The sequence below is a fragment of the Leptosomus discolor genome, chromosome 2 (genome assembly GCF_034619465.1).
Source record: "Leptosomus discolor isolate bLepDis1 chromosome 2, bLepDis1.hap2, whole genome shotgun sequence".
Classification (NCBI taxonomy): domain Eukaryota; kingdom Metazoa; phylum Chordata; class Aves; order Leptosomiformes; family Leptosomidae; genus Leptosomus; species Leptosomus discolor.
Genome location: NC_141392.1, coordinates 114485301 through 114509363, shown reverse-complemented (window position 1 = coordinate 114509363; position 24063 = coordinate 114485301). Strand labels below are relative to the sequence as shown.

The window sequence follows — 24063 nt, the reverse complement described above, 5'->3', positions numbered from 1 at the left end:
TCCTTAAATTGAGTTCATGAAAAAACATGGATTTGTGCTAAAGAATCCAAACCAAGGATTAAGGCCTCTTTTTTTACTCTGAAATGGTATTCAGTAATCTTGAGTCCAGCGATTTAGAGGAGTTACAAATACCAATATAGTTCTGTTTCTCTTCCTAAATAAATAAATAAACTCATAAATATGTTTGTACTCTGTGATGTTATACTAATGTTTAAATTCCAATTTGTTGAATAGAATTATTTCTGTATTTATCCAAGGTCTTATTCTCTTTGTCCCCATGCATAAATGTCACAGAAATGACCATCGAAATGTTTCTTATGGTCCAGAACTTGCCAAAATGTTTGATATATGGTGCAGACTGTGTCAAGCCCTTAGTTGTAATATTCTAAGTTTACGTACATAACTGTTTATGATTTTGTTGCATTTACTAGGTTTGCTGGGATGGGTAATCTTCTTAAGGTCCTTACCAGGGAAATTGAAAACTATCCACATTTTTTCCTGGATTTTGAAAGTAAGTTCAAACAACTACAAGACAACGAGAGAATCTTTTCCCTGACTTAACAGCAAACTGAGGAAAATCTTTTTAAAATCTGATTGCTTGCAGTGTGTGTTTTCCAGCACAACCAATCTGTCCAAGTCCTTGTCTCTAAAATCATTTATTCACTCAGGACTCCTTTTCTCTTCCTTTTCTATTTTTCAGGAACCAAATGGGAAATCTTTTAAAAGTTCTCACTTGCACAGAGCTTGATCAGGGGCCAAATTTTTTCCTTGACTTTGAAAGTGAGCAAAGCTTCTTGCCTGGCTTGCCTTCTTTGCTTATTATTTTCTAATAAACTGCATGCGCTTACGCATCATAAAGCAATTCAAAAGGGATTTGCAAACAAATCAAATTACACTTCAGTTCAATATTCCTTTTTGATACTTATAAAACCATACAAAATTACTTAAATTCATTCTGAGCAGAGAAGGGGGCAGATAGATATACAAGTAAAACTTTACCTTGAATTAATTTCAAAACATTTATGAGCCATTGTTAAATTTACATATGAATGAACTTGACCTCAGCTTTCTTGAACAAATCAAGGTTAAAAAAAAAAAAAATCTTTTTTGTTGTTTCCTAGAATGGAAATATATATTGGAAATACAAAGCTCAAAAAATATAAGCAGTGGAGGTGGTGCTATTTTTGCCTGGTTCAGTGATGATTTGACTGGATTTATTATAGTTTCTAAAAAGTAGTGAAGTGGTCAAAGTGTATGTGCTTGATTGCATCTCTCTTAATTGCATGGTTATCAGTTTGCAAAACAGTGTTTCACATTCTAATTTCCTTGTCACATCTGTATCTAATTTAGAGCTATTTTACTTCTGCTGGTTATAGTTTCTCTGTGCATGTACTTATCCTTAAATATGGGTTTAATCTTACTTCACTACTTACATGAACTGCTTTTTATTTAACATGCTAACAGTGTGTGATGTTTGCCTCCTAATAACTTTATTCTAAAAAAAAACCAAAACAAAACAAAAAAATTGAGAGAAGTCAGTGTTTTTAAAATAACTTTGTTTTGAAGCATGGTTTAAGAGAGAATATTAGGGGGTTAGACCTTGAAATAGTTTTCTTGAATCATTTATTCCTGAACTGTTTTTCTGAAAAAAAAGTTACTGACGGGATATGAGACTGTATGTGTGAAGCACTGATTCAAAAAGTCATTTAAACACATACTTAAATCTCATTAATTTGTTCAAACATGTTTTCTTGGATGAGAGCTAGAGTATATGACTATAACTTTGCACATACCTTAATCTTCTCATATAGTTCTTATTTACCGCATTATGAAGAATCAGTTTTAAATGATGAAAAAAGTTATTTGGTTAGTTTGGGTTTAGGAGAACGTACTGCGAGCCATGTGTCCCTTTTTCTCTTCTGTCTATCATTTGAGAATTGTAAACCCGGAATGTCAAACCTTTATCCAAACCACCACGTAAATTTTCTTCTGTCAAACTTTTAGAAGGCTTCGCTAGCTCTCTGTGGCTTTGTCAAGCTATTACATAGGTTTTCAGCTGCTCTGAGCTTCCGGGTTTAATCAGCCCCATCATGTCCTGGATGGTAAGAAAGAACTCCTGACCCAGGCTGCAGACTTGGCAGGAAACAGGTGATCTGGCAGTGGGAAGCCTTGGTGGAGCAGAGGTGGTGGTGAGAGGGGAAAATACCGGGTTTATTGCCTTGGCAGCAAAGACTGGGATTTTTTTTCAAGAAGTGCATTGCCAAGAACTGAATGGTGTGAAGCACCCTCTCTCTCAGGAGGTGACCAGTGGTTAGTGCAAGCACACGGGCACACTGGTCAGGCACACCTACCTAGAGAGGAACCAAACTATCATCTCCAAATTTCAGTGAGTTTGAAGCTCCAGAGTGAAAGGTTAAAATGTTTGACTTGTGAAATAAAGTCCTGGAGGTTTTTAAGGCAGAAAAATCTGTATTGTGTCAAAGCAATGTGACCGAGGTTGCTGCTTTAGTCTCATTTCATTAGCCATTGTACGGTGTGAAAGGGCACTCTTAGTGGGCATAGTCAAGAGCCTGCTTGTGTGCTCACTGGACATGTGACTTTCTGTGGCCTGAGTTTTCAGTTCAAGTCTGTGGATGGCAGTGGTCACTACAGTTGGCCATTCAGAGGATGAGGGGTATATTGAGTTGATGTGTTTATTGTATTTTCATTTTACGAACATACTGCTTTCTACTTTGGGGGCACTTTTTCATTAGCCATAAGCTGAAATCTCAACGTAAATCCGTCAGCACTGCTTCTGAAATGTTTGCAGAGTTTTTGGATACTCCCTGCCTTGGTGTGTTTTTTTGCTGCTCTTCATTTAGTATTTATTGTACCTGAAAGAAGGGTGTGTGACATACTTCTTCCTGCTGTGTGTACAATGTGCCACACAAATACTGCTTAAAAAACCAGAAACTGTTTTTCCTTGTAGGCAGGAATAGAACACATACAATCTTGTCTCCATGCCTCAGAAATCAAAGGCTCTATGGGCTGATCTTGATCAAAAGTAATACAAGTGTTTACATAAAGAAAGTGGGAAAAGAACATTAAGGTGTTAACTTCATTTGACAGGCAATTTGCTCTGTGGTGCTCCGACAGGGTCATCCCATGGGTGGTGCTTTGCCACAGTCTCATATCCTTATGCTGGAATTGAAATGTACAAACACAAGATTGTACCCATCCTGAATGGTAGCTATGTGGGCAAATGAACTTGCTAAGATCTAGTTGTTCAAAAAAACGCCACCAGCCTACCACATTGCCTCTCTCCCTTGTCTACTAAGTACTCTTCCAGGCAGGTCAGGGTGATGTGGATGATGGCATGGTTGGAAGGGCCCCAGCAGCGGCACAGGAATGGGAATGGAAATGCAGGAAAGGATGGCAAGCTGTTGTACAGATTTAGATATCTTAGGTCAGTCGTGAAGTTACGCAGTAAGGTCAGCATGGTAGGTTTTTATTTTGTTGTTTTCCCTTCTACCTTTAATTAATACGCATTTTATAGGCAATGTGTTGTAAGGATGAGTTGTTCTGTGCAACAAAAATGAATTTATCTTCTTGTGAATTACTGTTCTCCATGGCAGAATTCTGATTTAATGAGAAATTTGTGGAGGATAATCTTGTATGGCATCTTCTGAAAAATTCCATTATGGGATTTTGTTTGTTTGTTTTAAAATCTACTTAATTAAGTTCCCTTTCAACTGCATGCTCACTTTTCTCTTATGTATTTTTCACCAATCTGATTTTTTTCATATTTAGCTGCTCCAATACATGTCTTTTATGCAGTTCTTGAGACCTTGATAAAGGGGCAGGTCGAAACAGGAATGCATAGAAAAATTAAGTTTTCTCACCTAATTCAAAGTTTTGGGTTTTTTTCAAATTCTGCCTTGTGCTATATTTGAAAACAGGAAAGAAGCATAAAAGAAAAGGAAGTAAGTTTCAAAATTTCACCTTCCAGTTTCTTTTTTTTAATAGCTATTTCAATTTTTCCCTAGAAAAGTTTAGGCTACAGAAAAAAAAGGTTTAAAATCATCTCTCTTTTCCTCCATTTCCTGCAGCTGTGTATTGTCAGTTGCAATTGTTATGACGCCTTTTACTGGCATTGTTCTTCATTCCAAACTGGCAACTAAATTTCATAACTCCATGGTCATACGTGAAAAAGCTTGAATCCAGCATTAATTTCAGTTAATGTTGTATAGCAAAAGCAGTTCTGTATGCTCTGCGGTAATCATTTCGCAGTTAGGTAGTTACTCTGGATTTGTGCAAGGAGAAGCGATTTGAAGATCCATTCAGTCCAGCCTTGAAAGCAAACAGGGACAAACGGGAACTGTGGTCACTTCAGCGAGTGATATGGAGAATAGTGTTCTCCTGTGCAGGTGAAAAAGCCTTTTTCTTTGAGGTGAAATGCTAAATATATGCATTCAGACAAATTACTCTTTTTTTAAGGTCTACTGAAAGGTTTATGTAAAGAAAAAGAATCTCTTCATTCGCAGAAAGTGAACTGTATTGCTATTTTACACTTGTATCTTGGTGTGGGTATTCTTAATCAAACTGCTACGTATTGGATTTGATTATATACCGCTTTCTTTACCTTAATTCCTTCTTAACTCAACTCAAAAATAATGTTAGAAAGAGTTGAGTGCATGGCAAGTCTTGAGAGTCTGTGGATTTCAGGATTTCATGAGCCCATAGGCAAATTTTCTTGAAATGGATTTTGTCAGCTTAAGAATTATTTTGTTCTTTAGATGTTGACCTTGTTTAAATTAGTCACAGGTAAATGAGTGCTGGGTATTTGAGGCTCTTTCCCTAGCTTATGAGTGCTTTTTTTTTCAGAAAATCTATTGTCAAATTACTGCTGCCCATAGAGGGCCTTTTTCAGGCAAAGTGAACAAATAATTCCACATGAATTATTGGAAATAATACCTCAGAAGGTTGAAGTAACAACAATTTGGTTTGAACCTAAAAGACTAAAGCTTACAGTTTATTGGGAGGAGGTGTCCTTAAGTGACACCTTCAGTCCCATTCTCTCCTCAGATACCAATACCTTTTATAAGACCAAACTCTAACCTTAACCTCAGCAGGTTCCCTTTTCTCCTAAATGTTAGCTACGTGGGCTCGTTACCTGATCCTAATTTAATCCCCCTCATCCCCTGAAGAATAAGGACACTTACTTTCTAGGATTCCTACCCAGCCCATCCCCAGGAAGATTAATTAAATTTTCAGTTATCATTGTTCATGTATGATTAAAAGTGTCTATTATTAGAACATGTCTGGCAGCAGAGCAACTGCCCACTTTTTGCATAATAGGCTATTAATTAATACCCTCACTCCACAGGCAGCGAGGCTGGAGATGTAATCTGTATCCAGCCTGCGGGAGGTTAAACTCTTGTCTCCCGTGCTGCAGCGTGCCCTAAGCAAGAAGCTACAGCTCATTCAGAGAGAGGCTGACCAGTCTGGGTCCACCACGGAGCTGGAGCCTGGCACTGATATCCCTGGCACAGCACTGTGCTCATAGCAAGTATTAACAATCTTGGGAGCTTCATTTTGTCCAGCTATTTAGAAAGGATGAAATGAAAAAATCCAGTGTAGACTGGATAGGCTACTGTTTCTGCCTAGTACTATTCTTGTTAATATACACAGTATAGCAGGTTCTGATACCCTGTAAAATGCATTATTCTCTGTAGTTGTAATGCCTTTTGTCCTTTCTAGGGACATTAACTAGTTTTTCATCTAATTTTGTCCCAGATTGGAATGGGAAAAATGATTGTCATGGTGACAAACCTGAAATAGGACCTTGGCATTATACCGTAACATATGCCTACTGCTCTCTAACTTGCTGTCAGTGGCTGGTGGAGTTATTGGCCGCCTTCAGCAGTGGACAGGACAAGAAAAGCTGAAAGCAGAGCCTGTGAGACATCTTGTTTTAGTCGCTGTTCTTTTGCTACACTGTCAAGGCCAGGAGGGTATGGTGGTTTTTTGATATGTTTTTGACAAACGTGATTCCACGTTCACTGAAATGCAAGCACTAATGCATTTCAGAGGGAATGCTCTTAACCTGCAGTCAGTTTGACTGAGGGTGGAATAAAGTTCTGTGCTTTGGTCTGCATTTCAGACACAGAAAGGGCGTGTGGGTTGGAAGCGCTTCTTTTAGTACTGTCATGTTGTCTCTTCATAAAAATTAATTACTGAGATATTGGTTTACTTGATTTTGTATTGGTAAAGGCTTCGTATCCTTTTTATATTTAATCATGTCCTATTAGTACTAATGTCTTACCTACATAGCAGTTTCTGTGGTTTATCTAATGCAGACTCGGTTAAGAATGAGGTAGATACATTGAGCTGTTACAGGTTTTTGTGAAACAAATGACAGGCATTTTTCTAAGAAAAGAATGATAATTCCACCTTCGCACCGCACCATGCACCGGAAATATTTAATGCATCCACAAAAGGATCGTAGTGGATCCAGCTTTACCCCCTTTTTTTTTAAAATGAAGTCTGAAGCTCCATCCAAAACATGGAATAGACCATGTGTAAAGGTGAAAGAGAGCATTTGTTAGTGGAATGGATGAATTATCATATCTTGTTTATTTCTGATGGAGCCAATAGAATTACATTTTTATTCAGAGCTAAAATTTTTGCTTTCTAAATGAAAATGTGCAGGTAGAATCTGTGTACGGAGGACTCAAGCCTGATGTGACTCTTGAATTAATTTGACAGAGGATTCATTTAGTTGTCAGGTTTAGGATTCACATTAGAAACATTTCAGCAAAGGGAGGTGAAAGGGTTTCCTATTTTGTCTTACTAAAGACAGCGTATTCTGAATGCTAGTTATGAGTACTGTAAAAACTTGGGCTTGAAATGCAGTAAGTCCCGTGATTATGGTAATTTATTATTGAGAGGGCTTGCATTCAATGTGGATTAGTCAGTGGCTATGGCTTTATTTATAAATAGGCTCAAATTACTTAAGCACATGCTGGTTCTCTGGTGGTACGGGATAAGAGGTGAGCACTGCCAAGCAGTGATTCCACGCTGTGATTCCGTGCTGTGGTTCAGGAATGGCATTTTTTTTTTTACTCAGAACAAAGAAACGAGCTTTGGTATTGTTGGAATAGAAAACCAATGTTAAAAGCCAAAATATGTCATGAAGAAGTCTGTATTCGTTTTAGTAGTTGTTGCTATTATTATTGTTGTTGACAGCAAGATGAAATCTTTTTCAAAGTGGTCGATTATAGGTATTTTAGCTGACCATTTTTGGCAAGATCTTCATGTAGAATCCCTTTTGAAACGTGGCCATGGTCTTATCAGAACATCTGTTTGCATAACATATATCTCATAAGTAAGATGCATGTTTTTTTAAAACAAAAAGCCTGAATCATCCTCCCTACCTTTATTTTTAAGCTAAACACTTACAGCACAAATATAAACCGCTTCTGCAAATGCAAGCTAAGCCTGTTGCTCTGTAGCCTTTGCAGCCCTTTTCCTCTCCCTTCCCTTTCTTTCCACCCGCCTACCTTCCTCTTACTCCTACTTCCCCAGGTGCTGGGATACTACAGAAAGCTCCGTGGGTTTCAAACATTCAACCTCACCCCGGCTTTCAAAAGATGAATTGGGAAAATTTGAAAGAGGCTAATAATAAAGGGTGTTACTAAAGGCCATTTTTTAGTCCCAAGGTGCTAAGCAGTCTATAGTGGTTACGGTCCCATTAGGGGCTGATATTTTTCAAAGCAAATAAATTGTAAAAAGTAACATAGAAGTACCTTGTTAACTAACCCATGCTCAGGTGACCTGAACATGCAAATTTCACACTCTGAACTGTACTAACAAATTACTTATTCTCTTTCGTGTCTTAATGTTCACTGGAAATGTTATTTTAATTAACTTTTATTTAACTGTTAAAATATAGATATTGATTTATAGGTGACTCCTACCTTCCCTCTACTCTGTTGTCTATGGTATGTAACTGTTTAGCAAGAGTACCACTTTCTTCATTAAACTCAGAAGCGTTTACTGTTTTGTTTCTTTATCACAAGGTGACAGACCCCTTACAGTGTACACCTGAGATTTCTTGCAGCTTGGGGAAAGAACCAGTCAGTAACCTTGTAAACTTAATGTGACTAATAGGTGGGTTCAGCGGGCGTGTCCCAGCTGGGGTTTTCCTGTTTGGGGTAGTTTTTCCTTTTGGTGCTACTCTCCCTTACTTTTTGAAGGATAGTGGATTTTTTTTTGTTACTTGTAGTATTTTGGATATAAAACCCAGCCAAGTAAGTCCAGCTTATTTTTTGCTTTCACTTGTTCTGTCTTTTAAACAAGATTAGGGAAAATTTTCAGAATAAAAGGAAACTCAAATCAGTGTTGTTTCATCTGCCCAGTCTCATGGGACTCACAGTGACGTAGGAATACAGGAAAGATTTTAGAGTTATTAGTTGCTTCAGAGCTACGGACGTGTGAATCTCAGCCATTTGTGTCTCGTTCATGCAGGGTCCGTAGATAATTTCACACATTTAAACAAATTATTCTAACCTGAAATGCCATGGAGAGAACACTTGCTCATTCCGTACTGTCCAAGGTGAACCAGTCCATTTGTTTCTAATGAGGGGTGGGTAAATGAGTCCCATGCTGATATATGGGTGGAAAACTGTGTCTCATGTCTTAAGGAGAGAGAGAAGACTAAATAGAAAAAGTATTTTTGATATTTTCTGTCTATTAATGTAAAGATGTGTACAGTAGCTCTTCATAATCAGTGAGTTTTGAACTGAAGATATCTCATTGCTTTTAATTCAAACAAGTAGTCCTTAAGTCCTAAGATTCACCTTCAAAGTATTTTTTTTAGTTCATCAAAAATTACAATTCTATAAGCTAATACAAATTTTAAAAAACCAAAAGTTACGCCTCTCTAGAAATCTGCTGGGACAATGTGACTGTTTCTACAAATACTGACTACAATTCTATATATAGATCATCCAGTCTTTGGTCAGTGCCAGTCATCTTTATGCTTTAAAGCAAAAGAAGGCAGATCTCTACCTTGTTTAACCTGTCAGTGTTCTAGGGCTAACATCACTCCCTGGTGTCACTCTGCTGTGAAAAACCATCAGATGGGATTTGAATGGGAAAATTGATCTACTTCCAAACGTCATTTCTCTGAACAATAAAGGTCTACAGGTCACTCCCACCCTGAAAAGTGATCATGGACAGAGCTGGATTTATTTTAGGAGCAGGAAAGATCTCTGACATACAGAAGAAAAGCGTTTGTTTTTACCAGTACTATATCTGTGTTTTACAAAAGGAGAAATAAATTACCCTGGTTAAGGAAGCCTGGAGGAGAGTCAGCGTGGTATAATATCCCACTGCTCCATCCACTGAAAGGGCTGATTTTATCCCCAAGCTGCAAGAAAGTGAACAATTCTTTGTAATTGAGCTGTGGAGCTCATGAAAGAGAGGGACATTTTTACTAAAGGACTGATGCATTATCCTGTTTTCTAATAACATTGCTTTATGATACTGCTTCACTAAAATGCTGTGTTTTAAGAAGAGGCATTATGAGCCAGAGTGTACAAAAACTGTACTGATTTTCCTTCCTTGCTATAGAAAGCAGAAATGTTAGCAGAATGGCAGTGCAGTATAATTGTGTATTTTAAAAAAACACATCAGAATGGAGTTACACACGGTGAAGCTGGATATAATGTTACATAGAGCTGAGTAATCTTGCCATTCATATTGCAGCTACCTTTTGACTTTGTGCATTTTGCTTTTCTGTTTCTTAGATGCACAGCCCACAGAAGGAGAAAGGGAGGTATGGAATCAGATCAGTGCAGTTTTGCAGGACTCGGAAAGTATGCTTGCAGACCTTCAGGCTTACAAAGGAGCTGGACAAGAAATTAGAGATGTATGTTTGTTGAAGTTAATGACAGTTTTTTGGAAGCAAAATCAAGTAAAACTCAATGTGTTCCTTGCTTCCAAGCACATTCTGTGCAATGATATGAAAATCTTGATTAAAATTGTATTTAGAAAATATATTACGGATTATGTGTAATGTTGAACATAAAGCCTTAATGCGAAATCCTTAAATGATGGCTGTTGGAACTTCTTTTAGGTTCGCTGTTAGTAATTAGTAATTATTTTTCTCTTTAAGAAACACCATTTCATATACCTCATTTCATTTATCTCATTAGAAGTCAAACTTGAGGATATGGAAGAAATAATACTCAGATGTCAGAAATACCCTATAAAAAAAGTTGAAAATAGTTGTTCTTCTGTGTAAATGAAATAATGAACCACAGTAAATTATAACCTTACATCCAATTTACAGGCGTCTTATTGTATGAAACTGGTCCCAAAGTACAATTCTGAACTGTAAGTTAAAATTTTTCTCAGCTGACCAAACCTTTTCCTGCGCCAACTTCGCAGTTGTTGTTAGCATGAGCTGTTGGTTACTTAAGAACCTGCGTATGTTGGAAGATTTCGAAAGCATCAAAATGTTTAAAAAAAAAAAAAAAAAAAAAAAGGCTATTTCTGCAACTATTAGTCATACAAAAGGTCTTACCTTTGCTTCGACAATAGTTTTGCTCCTCAAATAATATGTTAAAATATATTTCTGTATGTCAGTGGTGGATTGGAATGAATAATTTTAAATCAGTATGTTACAGGGGAGAGGGAAGGTGGAAAAGATGGTATTTTTTGGATTTACTAATTTCCTATTCCTGTGCAATGTCATTTGTTGTAATTGTTCTATGTTTTACAATACTGACTTTCTAAAATAATGTAGTAGAAAAATTCCAAGCCACGTTTTGGTTGTTATTCATATATCATAGTTCTTTATAGTAATATTTTCATTTCAGGCAATACAAAATCCCAATGATATCCAGTTGCAAGAAAGAGCATGGAATTCAGTATGTCCTCTGGTTGTAAGGCTGAAGCGCTTTTATGAGTTTTCACTCAGATTAGGTGAGCCCTGTTTTAGTAAGTCTGTTTATTAAGCTACTTTTATATATAAAGGAAATAGGGAGTTTCTTTTTCCATGGACTTTTAAAGGCTCATTATTCTTTCTGCTTCATATCAACGGACATTTAACTGCAATTACATTTATCAAGGCATATTTTTAACCTTAATTTCATTTCAAAATTATCATAGTTTGTTAGTTTGTCACTTAAAATAGATCTGTATTATCTAAATAGAGTCCAAGCAAAGACCGTGATAAAACTGTATAAAGTTTTTCTCTGGTGCCTGCCGCTCTTCTGCACTTCACTGCTCCGTGTTGCACTAAAGCAATTTATTTTTTTGTAGTTTGGATCCTCCAGAGTTTTAAAAGGAATGTAAACCAATAATATTTTGAAAATTCTTAGAAACAGGAATAACAGGGGGAGAAGGGTATCAATAGACTTCCTCAGAGGGTGAAAATCCAAAGTTGGGCATGTTTTACACTGACTGTCATCCCCACAAACCCCAAAAACGTTGTAATTACTCCTTGAATTAGGACTCTGGAAGAGAACCAGTGTGCAAAAATGTATGTATGAAGTGGGAGAGGCCCTGATGCAAGGGAATTCTTCTACAACCTCCTGCTTACTAGATCTTTCACTTTTGGAGTTATGCTAGTAATTATAGCCACGGGAGCTGAATTACATTGCTACCAGTGCCTAAGAGTATGCTTTTAGTAACAGAGATGCCGGAATAATCACTGTACTGAGCTGACGGCTAATTGGGGAAGATGAAAGAGTTGAATATCTGAATGCAAGAAAAATACTTCCTCTAGAATTTTCAATAGGGAACCCAGATAAAGGGTGATAAAAAGGGAAAAGAGCTCAGTGGTACAAAATGGAGAGAAAATGGCAGAGCGCCTGGAGAGGCAGGTGTCTTTGACTAATGTTTCTCACCTTAGAAAAGTAAGAAAATCCATTTCTGTTAGGGCTCTGCATGTTCAGAGGGTTCCTTCCCTTGGAACAAAGTATGTTTAGGTACTTACTTAAAACTTTGTCATAATATGGACTGAATAGAATTTTGCTTCTGATTTTCTTTCAGAGAAAGCCCTGCAGAGCTTATTGGAGTCCTTGACGTGCCCACCTTATACTCCAACTCAGCACCTGGAACGGGAACAGGCTCTAGCGAAAGAGTTTGCAGAAATCTTACATTTTACTCTTCGTTTTGATGAACTTAAGGTTAATAAAGTCTTTTAATACACGCTGATTTTTTTCCATATATTTTGAACCGAAATTGATTTATTGCCTCTTTGTGTTCCTCGAAGATGAGAAACCCAGCAATTCAGAATGACTTCAGTTATTATAGGCGGACAATAAGTCGAAACAGAATAAACAACATGCATGTAAGTAAATAAAACCTGATCTGCTGTTCACACTGAGGTATTTATCAGTATGCATATATGCCATTTGGGATAATGATTCTTCTTTTCACTCGCTAGCTGTCATGTTCTCCCTTCACACTGAGAGTTAATCAGCAGTCTGGATGAAGCAATTAGAGTGGAACTATTTGTGCAACAATCTGCTTGCTGACATGAGCTTGTACTGTATCTTTTTCTTGCTGCTAGCGAGATTTTTAAGGAGTTCTACTGACTATTTTTTCTCATGTTTCCACCAGCTAGACATTGAGAATGAAGTAAACAATGAAATGGCCAATAGGATGTCCCTGTTTTATGCAGAAGCCACACCAATGCTGAAAACACTCAGTAATGCAACTACACATTTTGTATCAGAAGTAGGTAACAGGGGAGAAAAGGTCTAACACAGACGTCCTTGATTTTCATTTTACAAGATGATTTACTGAACATTGCCTGTTTTTAACCCTTCTAGAACAAAACGTTACCAATTGAAAATACAACGGACTGTCTAAGTACTATGGCTAGTGTATGTAAAGTCATGTTGGAAACACCGTAAGTTTTACCCTAAATCTTGTTTTTCTTCTATGAGAGAAATTGTGTTCTATTTTTGTTGTAGCCACCTGGGGTAAACAGTTTTTTTCCAAATGAATTCCTGTATGTTTGCCTTAAGTTGTTACCGCTTTTGTATACAAAGCATGACCTGGTATTAGAAAACTTTGCCTCCTATTTTAACCACCTTAGGATATTTTTCAAAGACATTTGTTAGGCAGAGCTTACACAACCAGCCTGCATTTCAACGAAAGGTTAAAATACAAGTGTAATCTTAAGCTCATGGGCTTCAGTGTCTGTATCTTATCTAACCAGGGCCATAGGCCACCTACTTTCTCTTGATTGCCCATGCTGCTCAATTATTGGCACACTTAGGGGAAAGATTTTGGCTCTTTCAAGTAGTGCTTTCGCAAATGACACACAGGGACTATTTTGAGGATCATTTGAGTAGATCTTGGATGCTGCCATCTTATTCTGGGTATGAGAAAGTTCAGCTGTATGAAAACTGTACAATTGTACTCCTATCCACTAGCAAAGATAGAGCCAGTGGGGTTGCTATTGTTTAGCTATGCATTTAATTGAGCATTTTTTAGGTTAGAGGTCTCTTTGAGTGGAAAACACGTACAAGATAGAGTCAAGGTAGTCTTCCTGTCTTTGATGTTTTTCTGTGATGCCATGGAAAGGGTAGAAATCCTGAGGTTATTGTCTTTGTTTATGGAAATTTGGGAGAAGTGTACGTAGGAGGTGGGACTCATGTCACAATCATCGGACATAACAGAAATAGTAGCTGAAAAGTAACCTTATGTGTTTTATATTGAAAATCAATGAATGACAGTAGTCAAAGCTATGAATTATCTACTCAAAATAATATTTTTTAGAAAAATTGTGATAATTTCTGTTCTTCAGGATTTCTGTTTTTCTTTACTGTAGTTCATTTTTTGTTTCCTGACAATGGTTTCAGGGATTAGAGCCGCTAGGGGCTGTCTTAAATGTGTCATCCAGATTCTTATTTTGAAATTGAAAAGAAAAACTCTTTGGAATTAGCTCAATGCAGTCCTATTTAGTAGGCCTCTGCATTTTAGACGTTTAGTGAACCTGGATTGTTGAAGTTTTGTATGGACTTGGGGGAGAGAGTGGGGGGGGGGGGGGCACGGGGGGGGGGGGGGGGGTGCGGGGAGAGAGAGAGAGAGAGAGAGAGAGAGAGAGAGAGAGAGTGCGGGCAATGACTATGTTCCACTTAGGTGAAGCCCTGAACTTACTAGATCCCACTGAAGTGTTAACTGTTTCAAAGCAGGAATTTAGGCAAAAAGAGTAGCTTTCCTTTGAGGTCCTGATATGTTGCGTTTCTGAGATTAAACAGTCTCCATCGTATTTCATGGACTGTGGAAGTCTAAGACATTTTGCCGAAGTGAGGATGTGAACTGTGAAGGTGTATTAGAAGGGGTTTACATGTCTCTATTTGCATTCTAACCTTTCCTCTAAATCGACAAGGACTTATGCAATTCAAGTATCTTTAAAATCTTACTAAGATGCATCTTCAACCTTAAAACCCAATTTTAGTTCAGATTTCATATGCTCAGTTTGCAAAATTGGTGAGCAAAAAGTCAAGACTGTTTATTTCTTTTGTTTTGTTTTCCAGAGAGTACAGGAGTAGATTCACCAGTGAAGAGACTCTTATGTTCTGCATGCGAGTAATGGTGGGAGTTATTATTCTGTATGATCACGTTCATCCTGTGGGAGCTTTCTCAAAGACATCAAAGATTGATGTAAGAGTGACTTTTCTTTAATACTCTGTAGTTTTGAGAACACTAGTCTGCAGCTTTTTTTCAGCAGCGTATAACTTTTTATAAATCATTTCAGTAACTTTTGAATGGCAAAATTTAGAGTTTATCTTCACCTGTGTACTTTAATAGATCAGCTTGTTTGAAATTAAAATAAGGGTCAGTCTTTTTTATTTTGTGTTTTCTTCCAGACACAGAGACTCATTTGTCTTAGGTCTGCTTTCCTGCCAACTGTATGATTACACTAAAATAATTTTGTATTACACCTACGCTGGAATAAGTTCTATGGTCATAGTTTTTCATTCGTGTCATTTATTTGTGCTAAAATGTTCATCTTTGGCAGTAGTTCTGTTGTAAATAAGCAGATACTTGACATTGCGTCTGCTTCGTCTGAGATCTGAAGTAGCAGAACTGAAATGTTATTGTTGTGATATTGATAATGAGCCTTCACTTGTAGCTTTGGCATGACCAGTCACAGGGAAATGGACCTTACTTTTTTCATCTGAGATATTGCCAGCATGCGCAAAAAAGTACTCTTATTTTTGCTGCAGGTTTTTGCAAACCTAAATGTAATGCACCACATCTTTCAGCAGAAATAACCTGTAATTCATGAAAAAAGATGCTAAGTCTTTCCCTTTACAAGAGAGTATACTTCAAAAGAAAAGAAAAAATACATGTATTATTGTGCTCCATGACACTGAGTCTTCGTTAGCATTTTTCGTCTGCAGATATCAGTATTTTACTGTATCTCCTCTTTGACTCTGTTTTACAGAGGGAAAGATATGTCACAAAGACGTAAATTGATTTGCTCAAGGTCATGCAGTAGATAGAGCCTGGGAATTGAATGCAGACTTCCTGACTGCTAATGCAGTCTTTTGCCTACAGAGACAACACAAGGAAAATTTAGATAGGACCAAATATACAATGTGTGTACTTTGTTTCTCACATTTACTCCAAAGCCCTGGAATCTTACAGGAAAGTTAGCTAGATGTAAATGGGAAGCAGGAGACTCAGGTTTTAAAAATGAGTACCTGGTCCCAAATCTTAGTTCCCCTAATTAGTTCAGTGATTCCTCTCTAATAAAAAAATCTTCTAATATTCCAGATGATGAGTTTGTTTTACTGTGAAAAATGATTGTTTTCTTCAAACTAGTCACTTCTTGGGAGCCATTTCAAGAGAATTTCAAGGACAGTGGAACAAATTACCCTTTCCTTACTCTTTCAAGACTGAAGGCTGTATTTCAAGCTGTACATTACAGGCGCCTAGCTTAGACGTCCTCACAGATTCTCTTTTTTGGCTGTTTTAGGGATTCTGATTCTAACAAAAATGGGAGAGAATGGTTTGAATTTTTATCCCCTTTGAGTTTGTCTGATCTGATATGATCTGGCATGTAAACCTGTACTGAGTGTTATGAATATAGTCTTGAGTTTCCCTAGTTCAGGAGAAGTAACTGCCACTTCAAAATGTGTACTGTTACCCTGAGAATTCATCTGATCTGCTATTTGCAAAGCCAGTTTTATCTTCCAGGTAGAAGTGAGCCAGCTGAGCAGTGATCAGTGACTGTTAGCTGGTCATTGTGCACGAGGCTGAGCTACATTTTGTGAATAATTTTTATTGGCAAATACATGGACCCTGACTTAACTGTTAAGTATTTCATCATCCTCTTCCATAATAAGGCAGAGTTGCTCTTTAGCTGCAAAGAAAATAGAATCATGTAGATTTAGCACTGTAATGTGACTGGGAAAATGAGAAGGTTCAAATCTTGACACTGCCATGTCTTTAACTGTCATTTTAAATCAGATGGAATTAATCTAGGCTGATTTCTGGATAGCTTTTAGATGTCTTCATAGCAGTGGGAGGAAATAGGTACTTATGGAGCATGATTCATTACATATGAAAGTATATTCTGAATAGGTTAGAGGAATTACGTATTTCTCTCTGTTGACTAGATAGGAAGTCTGTATAGTGGGTCAAATGAGTTCTACCTCTGCCTTCTGTGCTTCATTTCCCCTTCTGTAGATGTGGACAGAGTTTCAGCCTGTTTTTCACAGGCTCCACAAAGTTGTTCGTTCAGTGTGGTGTTTAAAATCAACATCATGGACTTCTTATCTCAGGTTAAATTTGTAACCACTAGTTGTGAAACAAACAAGTTATCACCAGTTAGGTTTACAACTAAAAACTGAGTACTGAAAATTACTTCCTTGTGTGCAAGCATACAAATGAAAGTAAAAGTTGAAACATCTCTTCTGATAGTTGCTAACAGCAATGACATGGAACTCTTCCAAAATCTTTTTTTTAGCCTATATCAGCTGTTCTTGATACTTTTTTAAGTTGGAATTGGAGAAACGTGTGCAAGTTAAAATATATAACTTGATACATAATTTTCTATCTACAAACAGTTATTAAAGTAGATGTTGTTTTCTCACAAGTTAGGTTTTTAACTTAAGATAATTTTTAATAAGTTATAATGCTTTTATTGTGTCATATAAAGCAGCACTAACGCTCAGTAGGAACAAAAACCTGCCTGTCTATGGTGAAATTTTTCCTTGTTTTCAGCTAGTGCAATTCATATATTATTGTTCAATAGTGGCATGCTTCTGTTCCCAGATGAAGGGATGCATAAAAGTTTTAAAGGAACAACCACCTGACACTGTGGAAGGACTTCTGAATGCTCTCAGGTATGTGTGAATAATTGTTTGATTCAGCCTTAACAAATTCCTCTTTGTTTTTCTCCCAATCTCTTTGTATTTAAGACTCTTCAACTTAGAAACTTGATGTATTAAGAAAATTGTCCTTTCAGGTTTGCCTTCATCACCTGGGGTTTTCTTAAGTAATATTAATTTCTTTCAATTCCATTTCACTTTGATAAGCAATGACTATTAATACATTGGAGTCATAATGTCCATCTTCAGAGACACTTAATGTTCATTTTATCACCTAAAACTTGGCTATCCAAAAAGTAAACAATACAGAAAAGGTAAACAATATATCTAAGCTAAGATTTTGTTCTTACCAACTAGAACATTTAGAAGCGAGGAATTTCTGTTTCTCAAGCCCTTGATACTTCCTTTCTCTCTTTCCCTAAATGATACAACTTCAAGAAAACAGCAACCTAAATCCCAATCCTATAGCTAAGGGTTTAAGGTGCTGCCTTGGGAAGCAAGACTCGAGGGTCTTACATTCTCTGAAGGAAAAGGGCGTCTTAGTACCAAGTTTTTCAGTTCTCTAGATGTTGAATGCTTGGATACAGTGAGAACTGCAGCCATAACACCTCTGTATTTCCTTATCAGGTCTTTTGACTTAAAATTGATGTGGAGTTAAATTCTGTGATAATTGATGTCCTTGCAAACATAAGCAGGGAAGAATGTTTTGGCATAAATGGAAGAAAACCACACTAAAGCTCTTCAATCCTCCCAGGACATTTAAGAAAGCTGCTTTAAATTAGGCTTTCAGATTTTGCCAAAATTCAATCTAGATTCCCAAGTCCTTTTAGTATTTACCCTATTTCTTATGTCTTCCCATGATATTTCCTTCTTTTGAGGTGTTTAACTAGGGGAAAAAAAGAGATAATTTTGACCCAAAATTAGTACAATGTCAGGATGCCAAACAGTATTTAGCCAGAATTTAGCCACCTATTAACAGGGAATAATGTATTGCAAGGGATATTTAGAAGATAAAGAGCACCAGAGTATCAGGAGTTAAATTCCAGTGACCAGTGACTAGAGGAACGAACGTGTAAGTTCCTCCTTTGTGTAATTGAACCACACTGATTTCAAGAAGAGGCACTGAAGTTTTCAGACTTTTCTAATCCTTGTTCATTTTATAAAATATTGTTTTAACTTTTCATCTCCAGGTTCACTACAAAACACCTGAATGATGAATCTACGTCAAAACAAATTCGAGCTATGCTGCAGTAGTAACCGGAGACAAGTAGATGTTTGTATTGATCACAGAAGATGTGTATGTTTACATAATTTAATACAGTTTGATGTTAATACTTGTGTGTATTTACATAACCATTTTCTTCACATTGCTAAAATATATGAATCTGTTCATAACCTGACTGACTTTATATAGTGCAGCCTATGTTTTTATGCTAGCCTTTATCTTTTGACTTTTAAAATACTTTTTTTACTTAGATACTTCAGCTACGACAGTTTTTCTGTGCATTTTAATCCTTGAACACCTTCTGTATCAGAGAAGTAAGTAGTAGTGAAGACAAAATGGAAATCAAGTAAACTGAAATGTCAAAGATACCACAGAAAAAGAACTTCAAAGAAGGAGAAAGTTAATATAAGCAAAAGTCAAACTCAGTGGATATGTTTTAAGAACATGTGCACAGTTTTTTAGTCAGTTAGTTTTAGGATCTCATGTATGAATAGGAGAATACCTGAACGTTCATCACTCTCATTAAATACATTGTCTTTCCTGTAATAAGAGGAGATCCACCTGATTTTAAAGACTCTGTGCTGGCTGACGTCCAAAAACATATTGCAAAGAAGTCATTTTACCTTTCTTATTAAGTATAACCTGTACCTTTCAACAATTGAGGAAATTAATATCCTTTTTCAGATTCAATATAAATAAACAGAACATCTTTTAAGATCACTGCTAGATTTTGAAAATTCTGTGTAATTTTATTAGATTTAGAAAGGAAAGGGAAAATGCTGATGCCTTGACTCAACTAGAAAGGGTTTGTCAGTGTAAATATATCATGACGAACATTATCTCTCAGACAGCTCTACCTGGTAAATGATTTTTTTGCTGCTATAAACCAGTATAAAGCAGAACATGCTTCTGTAGCAGCAAACTTCCCTAGTATCAAATTGGCCTTGTCAAACTAGGGATGATGTAAGAGCTGAGCTGTTCTTAGGCACTCCATCAAGTTCCTTGATAGTATTATTCATTAGATAATTCAGAGTCAACACAGAAATACATATGAGCTAACTGCTCTTCTTTGGTTTTTGAGATGTGATTGATGCTTCAGAGAGCTGAGTTCCTTGCTGAGTTGTTTGTTCTTACTTTCTAGTAATTTTTCCAGTAAATGGAATAGAAATACTCTGCCAAAAGCAGCAAAGTGCTCATCCTCTGTTCAGTGTGTCTTCTGGGTTGTCTGCAGTTGCTGTACATATTCTTGCAGACGTCACGTTCTGAAAATGTGTGCGATTTTGTGTACTTCGCTTGCATGTATGTGTGAAAACTCCAGTGCTTGTGCACAGATTCAGATTTGTATTTGCTTATTCCCGTGTATATAAATCAGGCTTTGTGTTCTCTCACTGGACTTTTCATGCATATCACTTCTAAAAACATTACCTTAAGACTTTGAAGATGCATTTGGTCTGCTGGAACTCAGCTGCGCTGTGACAAACTGAGTCGTGGAACGCAGTCCTTAAACAGTATTAATATCATAAATTCTTTGGAGTAGGGATTGCCTTAGAGTTCACTTCTGAGCAGAATGACCGCTATGAGGTTTCTCAAGCCTGAGCAGAACCCGTAGGTGCCAACCTTATACGTGTCACGATACTGGACAGCGCCACCGCTGCAGTGTTCATGTCGCACACCTGCAGTTGTAGCAGCAGATCTCTGTGGTGTTGTCAGGAACAGCATTAGCAATCACGCTAGTTTCTTTTCTTTTTCTGGAAGCAATGATCACACTGCTTTTTAACAGTAGTAAATCCACTGTTTACAAGCTCCATTTTTAATGGGGGGACATTTAAAAATGTATATTAGGGAAAACCCTGCTTTGTTCATAGCCACTTCCAGTTAGGTAAATCTGGGTGGATGACAGGTCATTCTGTGGAGCTTTGGTAACTGAAGTTAATACGCGCTTACCTGCAATTGTTTGTCAAACAATGAAGTCTTATCTTTAAGTAGCCCAGAGGAAAGCTGTTTGTCACTTGTATAATAAAAATGTAAACCTTAAAGCATTCCGTGAGTTGTCATGTGCTGTTTGCCGAAGTCACTGAATTTCTTTGCCTGCTTTGATGTTTTTGTACAGAAGTTTGTTTGAAACAATAAAAAGTTTGGTACAGTAAGCATTGGGACTGTCTATATTTAGAGACAACGTAAACAGGTTGAGAAATATCTCATTTAAAGTTTTAGATCTGAGATATAGTAGGCTCACCTTTATGTATCCAGTTTATAGTTTATTTAAAAAGCATTTAAAATGTTTCGCTCGTATGCCACAACAATATAACCTCATGTCACTTAAACAATTCCTGTTTTTTTTCAGATGATTCTTGGCACTTGTCTGTCATCTTGATTAGCGGAAGTTGTTGATACTACTTTACAGAGTAGAGGGCCTGAATCTCTTCTGTATGTCTTCACATTAGTCATCCTAGGCTATGGTGGCTGTCTCAGGCTGCATTTATAATCAGTAAGATCATCCTCTGGTGATTCATTTAATATTAAAATAAGTGCAAATTAATTGCTTTCAGAAGAAGAGCTATATAGACTAATGATCAGTTATTGATCTCCCATTTTGCCAGTGTTTCTTTTTATTTTGGCTCATGATTATGTAAGTGTACATGTTTTTAGTATGATAAATATTTAAGCCTTATAATGACAGCTTTTCAGACTGTGCGTAAATGAGCATGACTAGTTTGGGTCAGAACAGCCCTAAAAAATGTGCTTGTTTTGTGGTGAAATAAAATATTATTTTAGGGTGGTGTGAATTTGAAAGACTAGAATTTGCTGCTGCAAACAACTGAATGGGTTTGAAACATAATTTATGACTTCTAAGCTTTCTGCTGCTGCTGAGTGGCTGTCACGAATGGTAGTTGCTTAGATTATATTTACTGGTATGTGATATAGACCACATCACTCAGATAAATTATCTAATGTTTCTCATGTCTGCTAAAATTTAAAAAACAACAAAAAATCTTCCCTATGTTGCTTTCTGTGTTGTATTTCAGCTAAATTTAGACTGGAAGTAAGATGTAAGTAGTATATAAGATGACTTGCGTTCTCACATTTACTCTGAATAAAACAAAGGAGGACATAAATTCTTCATATGAAATAACCTCCCTTCCCCCTCCCCCATTTACTTCTTGAGAAGTTTAATGGAATCGATGTATTCCTACAAAAATACACTGCCAGTTCGGTGGATGCACATTTGGGAAATACTGCATCATTTTTTCATGCCACATCTGGTTTTGGCCAAAACCAGCACAGACTCTTGTCCGTCCAATCCTCAGTCTGTCAAATGGCAGTGCAACGATCTGGTGTATCAACAGCTCCTCCCAGTTTGGTATCATCTGCAAAATTCATGAGGGTGCATTCTGTCCCACACCCTGGGTTATTAATAAAGATGTTAGACAGTATTGGTCCCAGTATCAGCCACTGTGGTACACCACTAGCGGCTGGCCTCTAGATGGATTTTGTGCTGCCAATCACAACCCCTTTGAGCCTTGCAGTTCAGCCAGCTCTCAGTATACCTCACCCTCTCTTTATCTCATTCATATTTCATCGGTTTGTCTATGAGGATGTTACGGGAGGCAGTGTCAGAAGCCTTGCTAAAGTGAAGGTAAACAAGCCTTCAGTGGCATCAGCCAGCTCTCTCAGCATTTGTGGTGCATCCCATCGGGTCCATGTGTCCAGTTTGTTTAAATGTTCCCTAACCTGATCTTTCTCCACCAAAAGTAAGTCTTCCTTGCTCCAGACTTTCTGGTCTTGGGTCTGGGATTCCTGAAGGCAAATCTGACCATTAGAGACAAAGGCAGCACTGAGTTCCTTGACCTTTTCTGTGTTCTTTGTCAACAGGTCCCATACCTAAGGTCCTATACCCCATTTAGCAGCAGGCACACATTTTCCATAGCTTTCCTGTTGCTGCTGATGTACCTGTAGAAGCCTTTTTTGTTAGCCTTCTCATCCTTCACCAGATTTAACTTCAGAAGGGCTTTGGCTTTCCTAACCCCAGCCATGTGTGCTCAGACAGTGTCTTTATATTCTTCCTGCGTCTCTTGTCCCTGCTCCAAATTCCTGCATGCTGCCTCTTTATGTTTGAGTCTAGTGAGGAGCTCCATGTTCATCCACGCAGGCCTCCTGCCATCTTTGCTTGGTTTTGCACTTATCAGGAAGGACTGTTCTTGAGCTTGGAGGAGGTGATCCTCAAAAATAAGCCAGCTCTCCTGGGCTCCTCTTCTCTCCAGGGCTGTATCGAATGCGATTCTTCGAGACAGTTCTGTGAACAAGCCAAATTAAAATTCCCACATTAAGACCTTCCTGAAAATCATCTTGTGGCTGTATAGTCAGGAACATGCTTTTAAAATTGCATGTGTTCTAGGACTACTAGAAGTGCATGTTTCTATGGAAAATGAGAGTTAATAAATATAAAACCTTTCCTATCCAAAAGTTTGCTAATAGTTGCAAATAGTTGTGGGGTTTTGTTTGTGGGGTTTTTTTCCTTCAAAAAGTAGGACACTAATTACTATTTTCTTACCTCAGATGAATTACCTAATGCAAAATTACAGAATCTATGAATTCATACTGCAAAGCAGATTAGATAACGCAATGCAAGACAGTAAGCTGAAACAATGACATGAATTTTATTTGCTAGTAAGAGAATAACATCCATTTTGGTTAAAAAGGCAATATAGCAGATCTAGTATTTTAACTTCGTAGTCTGTAGTGCTTCTTGCTACAGACTAATAAAGCTGGATTCCTGACTGCCACGTAATCCAAATTCTGCAAACGCAGAATTCTTTCACACCGATTTGAGACAAATGTAACTCAATTGATTTCAGTAGAGCTGTTTCTGATTGACATGACATCAAACGATACCCTTGTCTTTTCTCAGTCGTGGCCTTTGACCTAAGTTGCTTATTACTGAGCAAATTGAGTCTTCTGCTAGTGCAGATCAATGATGTAACATAATCTTGACTGCTTTGAAATTAAAGCTAAAATGAACAGTGCAGTAGGTGTTCTAGAAAATCAATAAGTATACAGTTAAAAAGTAGGCCAAACAAGCACTAATCCCTAGTTTAAGAGGAAGATCTATCATGATTATTCAACAGATTTTAATTTGAGGTCCAGCTGGAATTAATATAACTCTCTTGTTTTGGATATTTGGCCTGTTGACAATTAAATACATAGACTTGGGTATTAAGAACTTGACATACCTCTTGACATTTTAAAATTGCTAACAGAGCTTAAAGGTTAAAATATTTGTGGTGTGGATCAAAGTTGCTATTATATCTCTTGATTGTTCTCATTCTGATTCTGCAGCCACTTGAGTGAAATCCTGGGGTCTAAAGAAATTTTCCATGGATTTTAGTGATGTGTCAAACAGCTACTGTCTTACTGCCTTGAAAATTATGGAAGACTTTGTCTGTCTTCTTTAGATACACAAAAGAAGTTGGAAGAGGACAGTGGAAGATG

General features: G+C 37.2%; 1 protein-coding gene across 3 annotated transcripts; it reads left to right on the top strand.

Annotated features, from left to right (window-relative positions):
• The first annotated feature begins 441 nt into the window (after positions 1-441).
• CYRIA (CYFIP related Rac1 interactor A) lies at positions 442-18602 on the top strand. Of its 3 annotated transcripts, none has more exons than XM_086461595.1 (10): positions 442-511; positions 9792-9913; positions 10866-10971; positions 12043-12179; positions 12266-12343; positions 12616-12732; positions 12828-12907; positions 14544-14670; positions 17293-17363; positions 18539-18602. In XM_086461595.1, the coding sequence occupies exons 1-10, from the start codon at positions 442-444 to the stop codon at positions 18600-18602; spliced, it is 972 nt and encodes a 323-aa protein (XP_086317721.1). The 3 variants fall into 3 exon arrangements, with proteins under 3 accessions (XP_086317721.1, XP_086317722.1, XP_086317720.1); XM_086461596.1 differs by lacking the exon at positions 442-511 and adding an exon at positions 705-780; XM_086461594.1 differs by lacking the exon at positions 442-511 and adding an exon at positions 708-780 and having other exon boundaries at positions 17242-17363.
• The last annotated feature ends 5461 nt before the right edge of the window (positions 18603-24063 follow it).

What these genes read in the sequence shown, in the direction of transcription:
- CYRIA (XM_086461594.1), top strand. Translation starts at nt 708, where the DNA reads ATGGGAAATCTTTTAAAAGTTCTCACTTGCACAGAGCTTGATCAGGGG. An exon ending in CTACACATTTTGTATCAGAA is followed by an intron (nt 12,733 to 12,827) that starts GTAGGTAACAGG and finishes TAACCCTTCTAG; the next exon opens with AACAAAACGTTACCAATTGA. An exon ending in AAAGTCATGTTGGAAACACC is followed by an intron (nt 12,908 to 14,543) that starts GTAAGTTTTACC and finishes TTTGTTTTCCAG; the next exon opens with AGAGTACAGGAGTAGATTCA.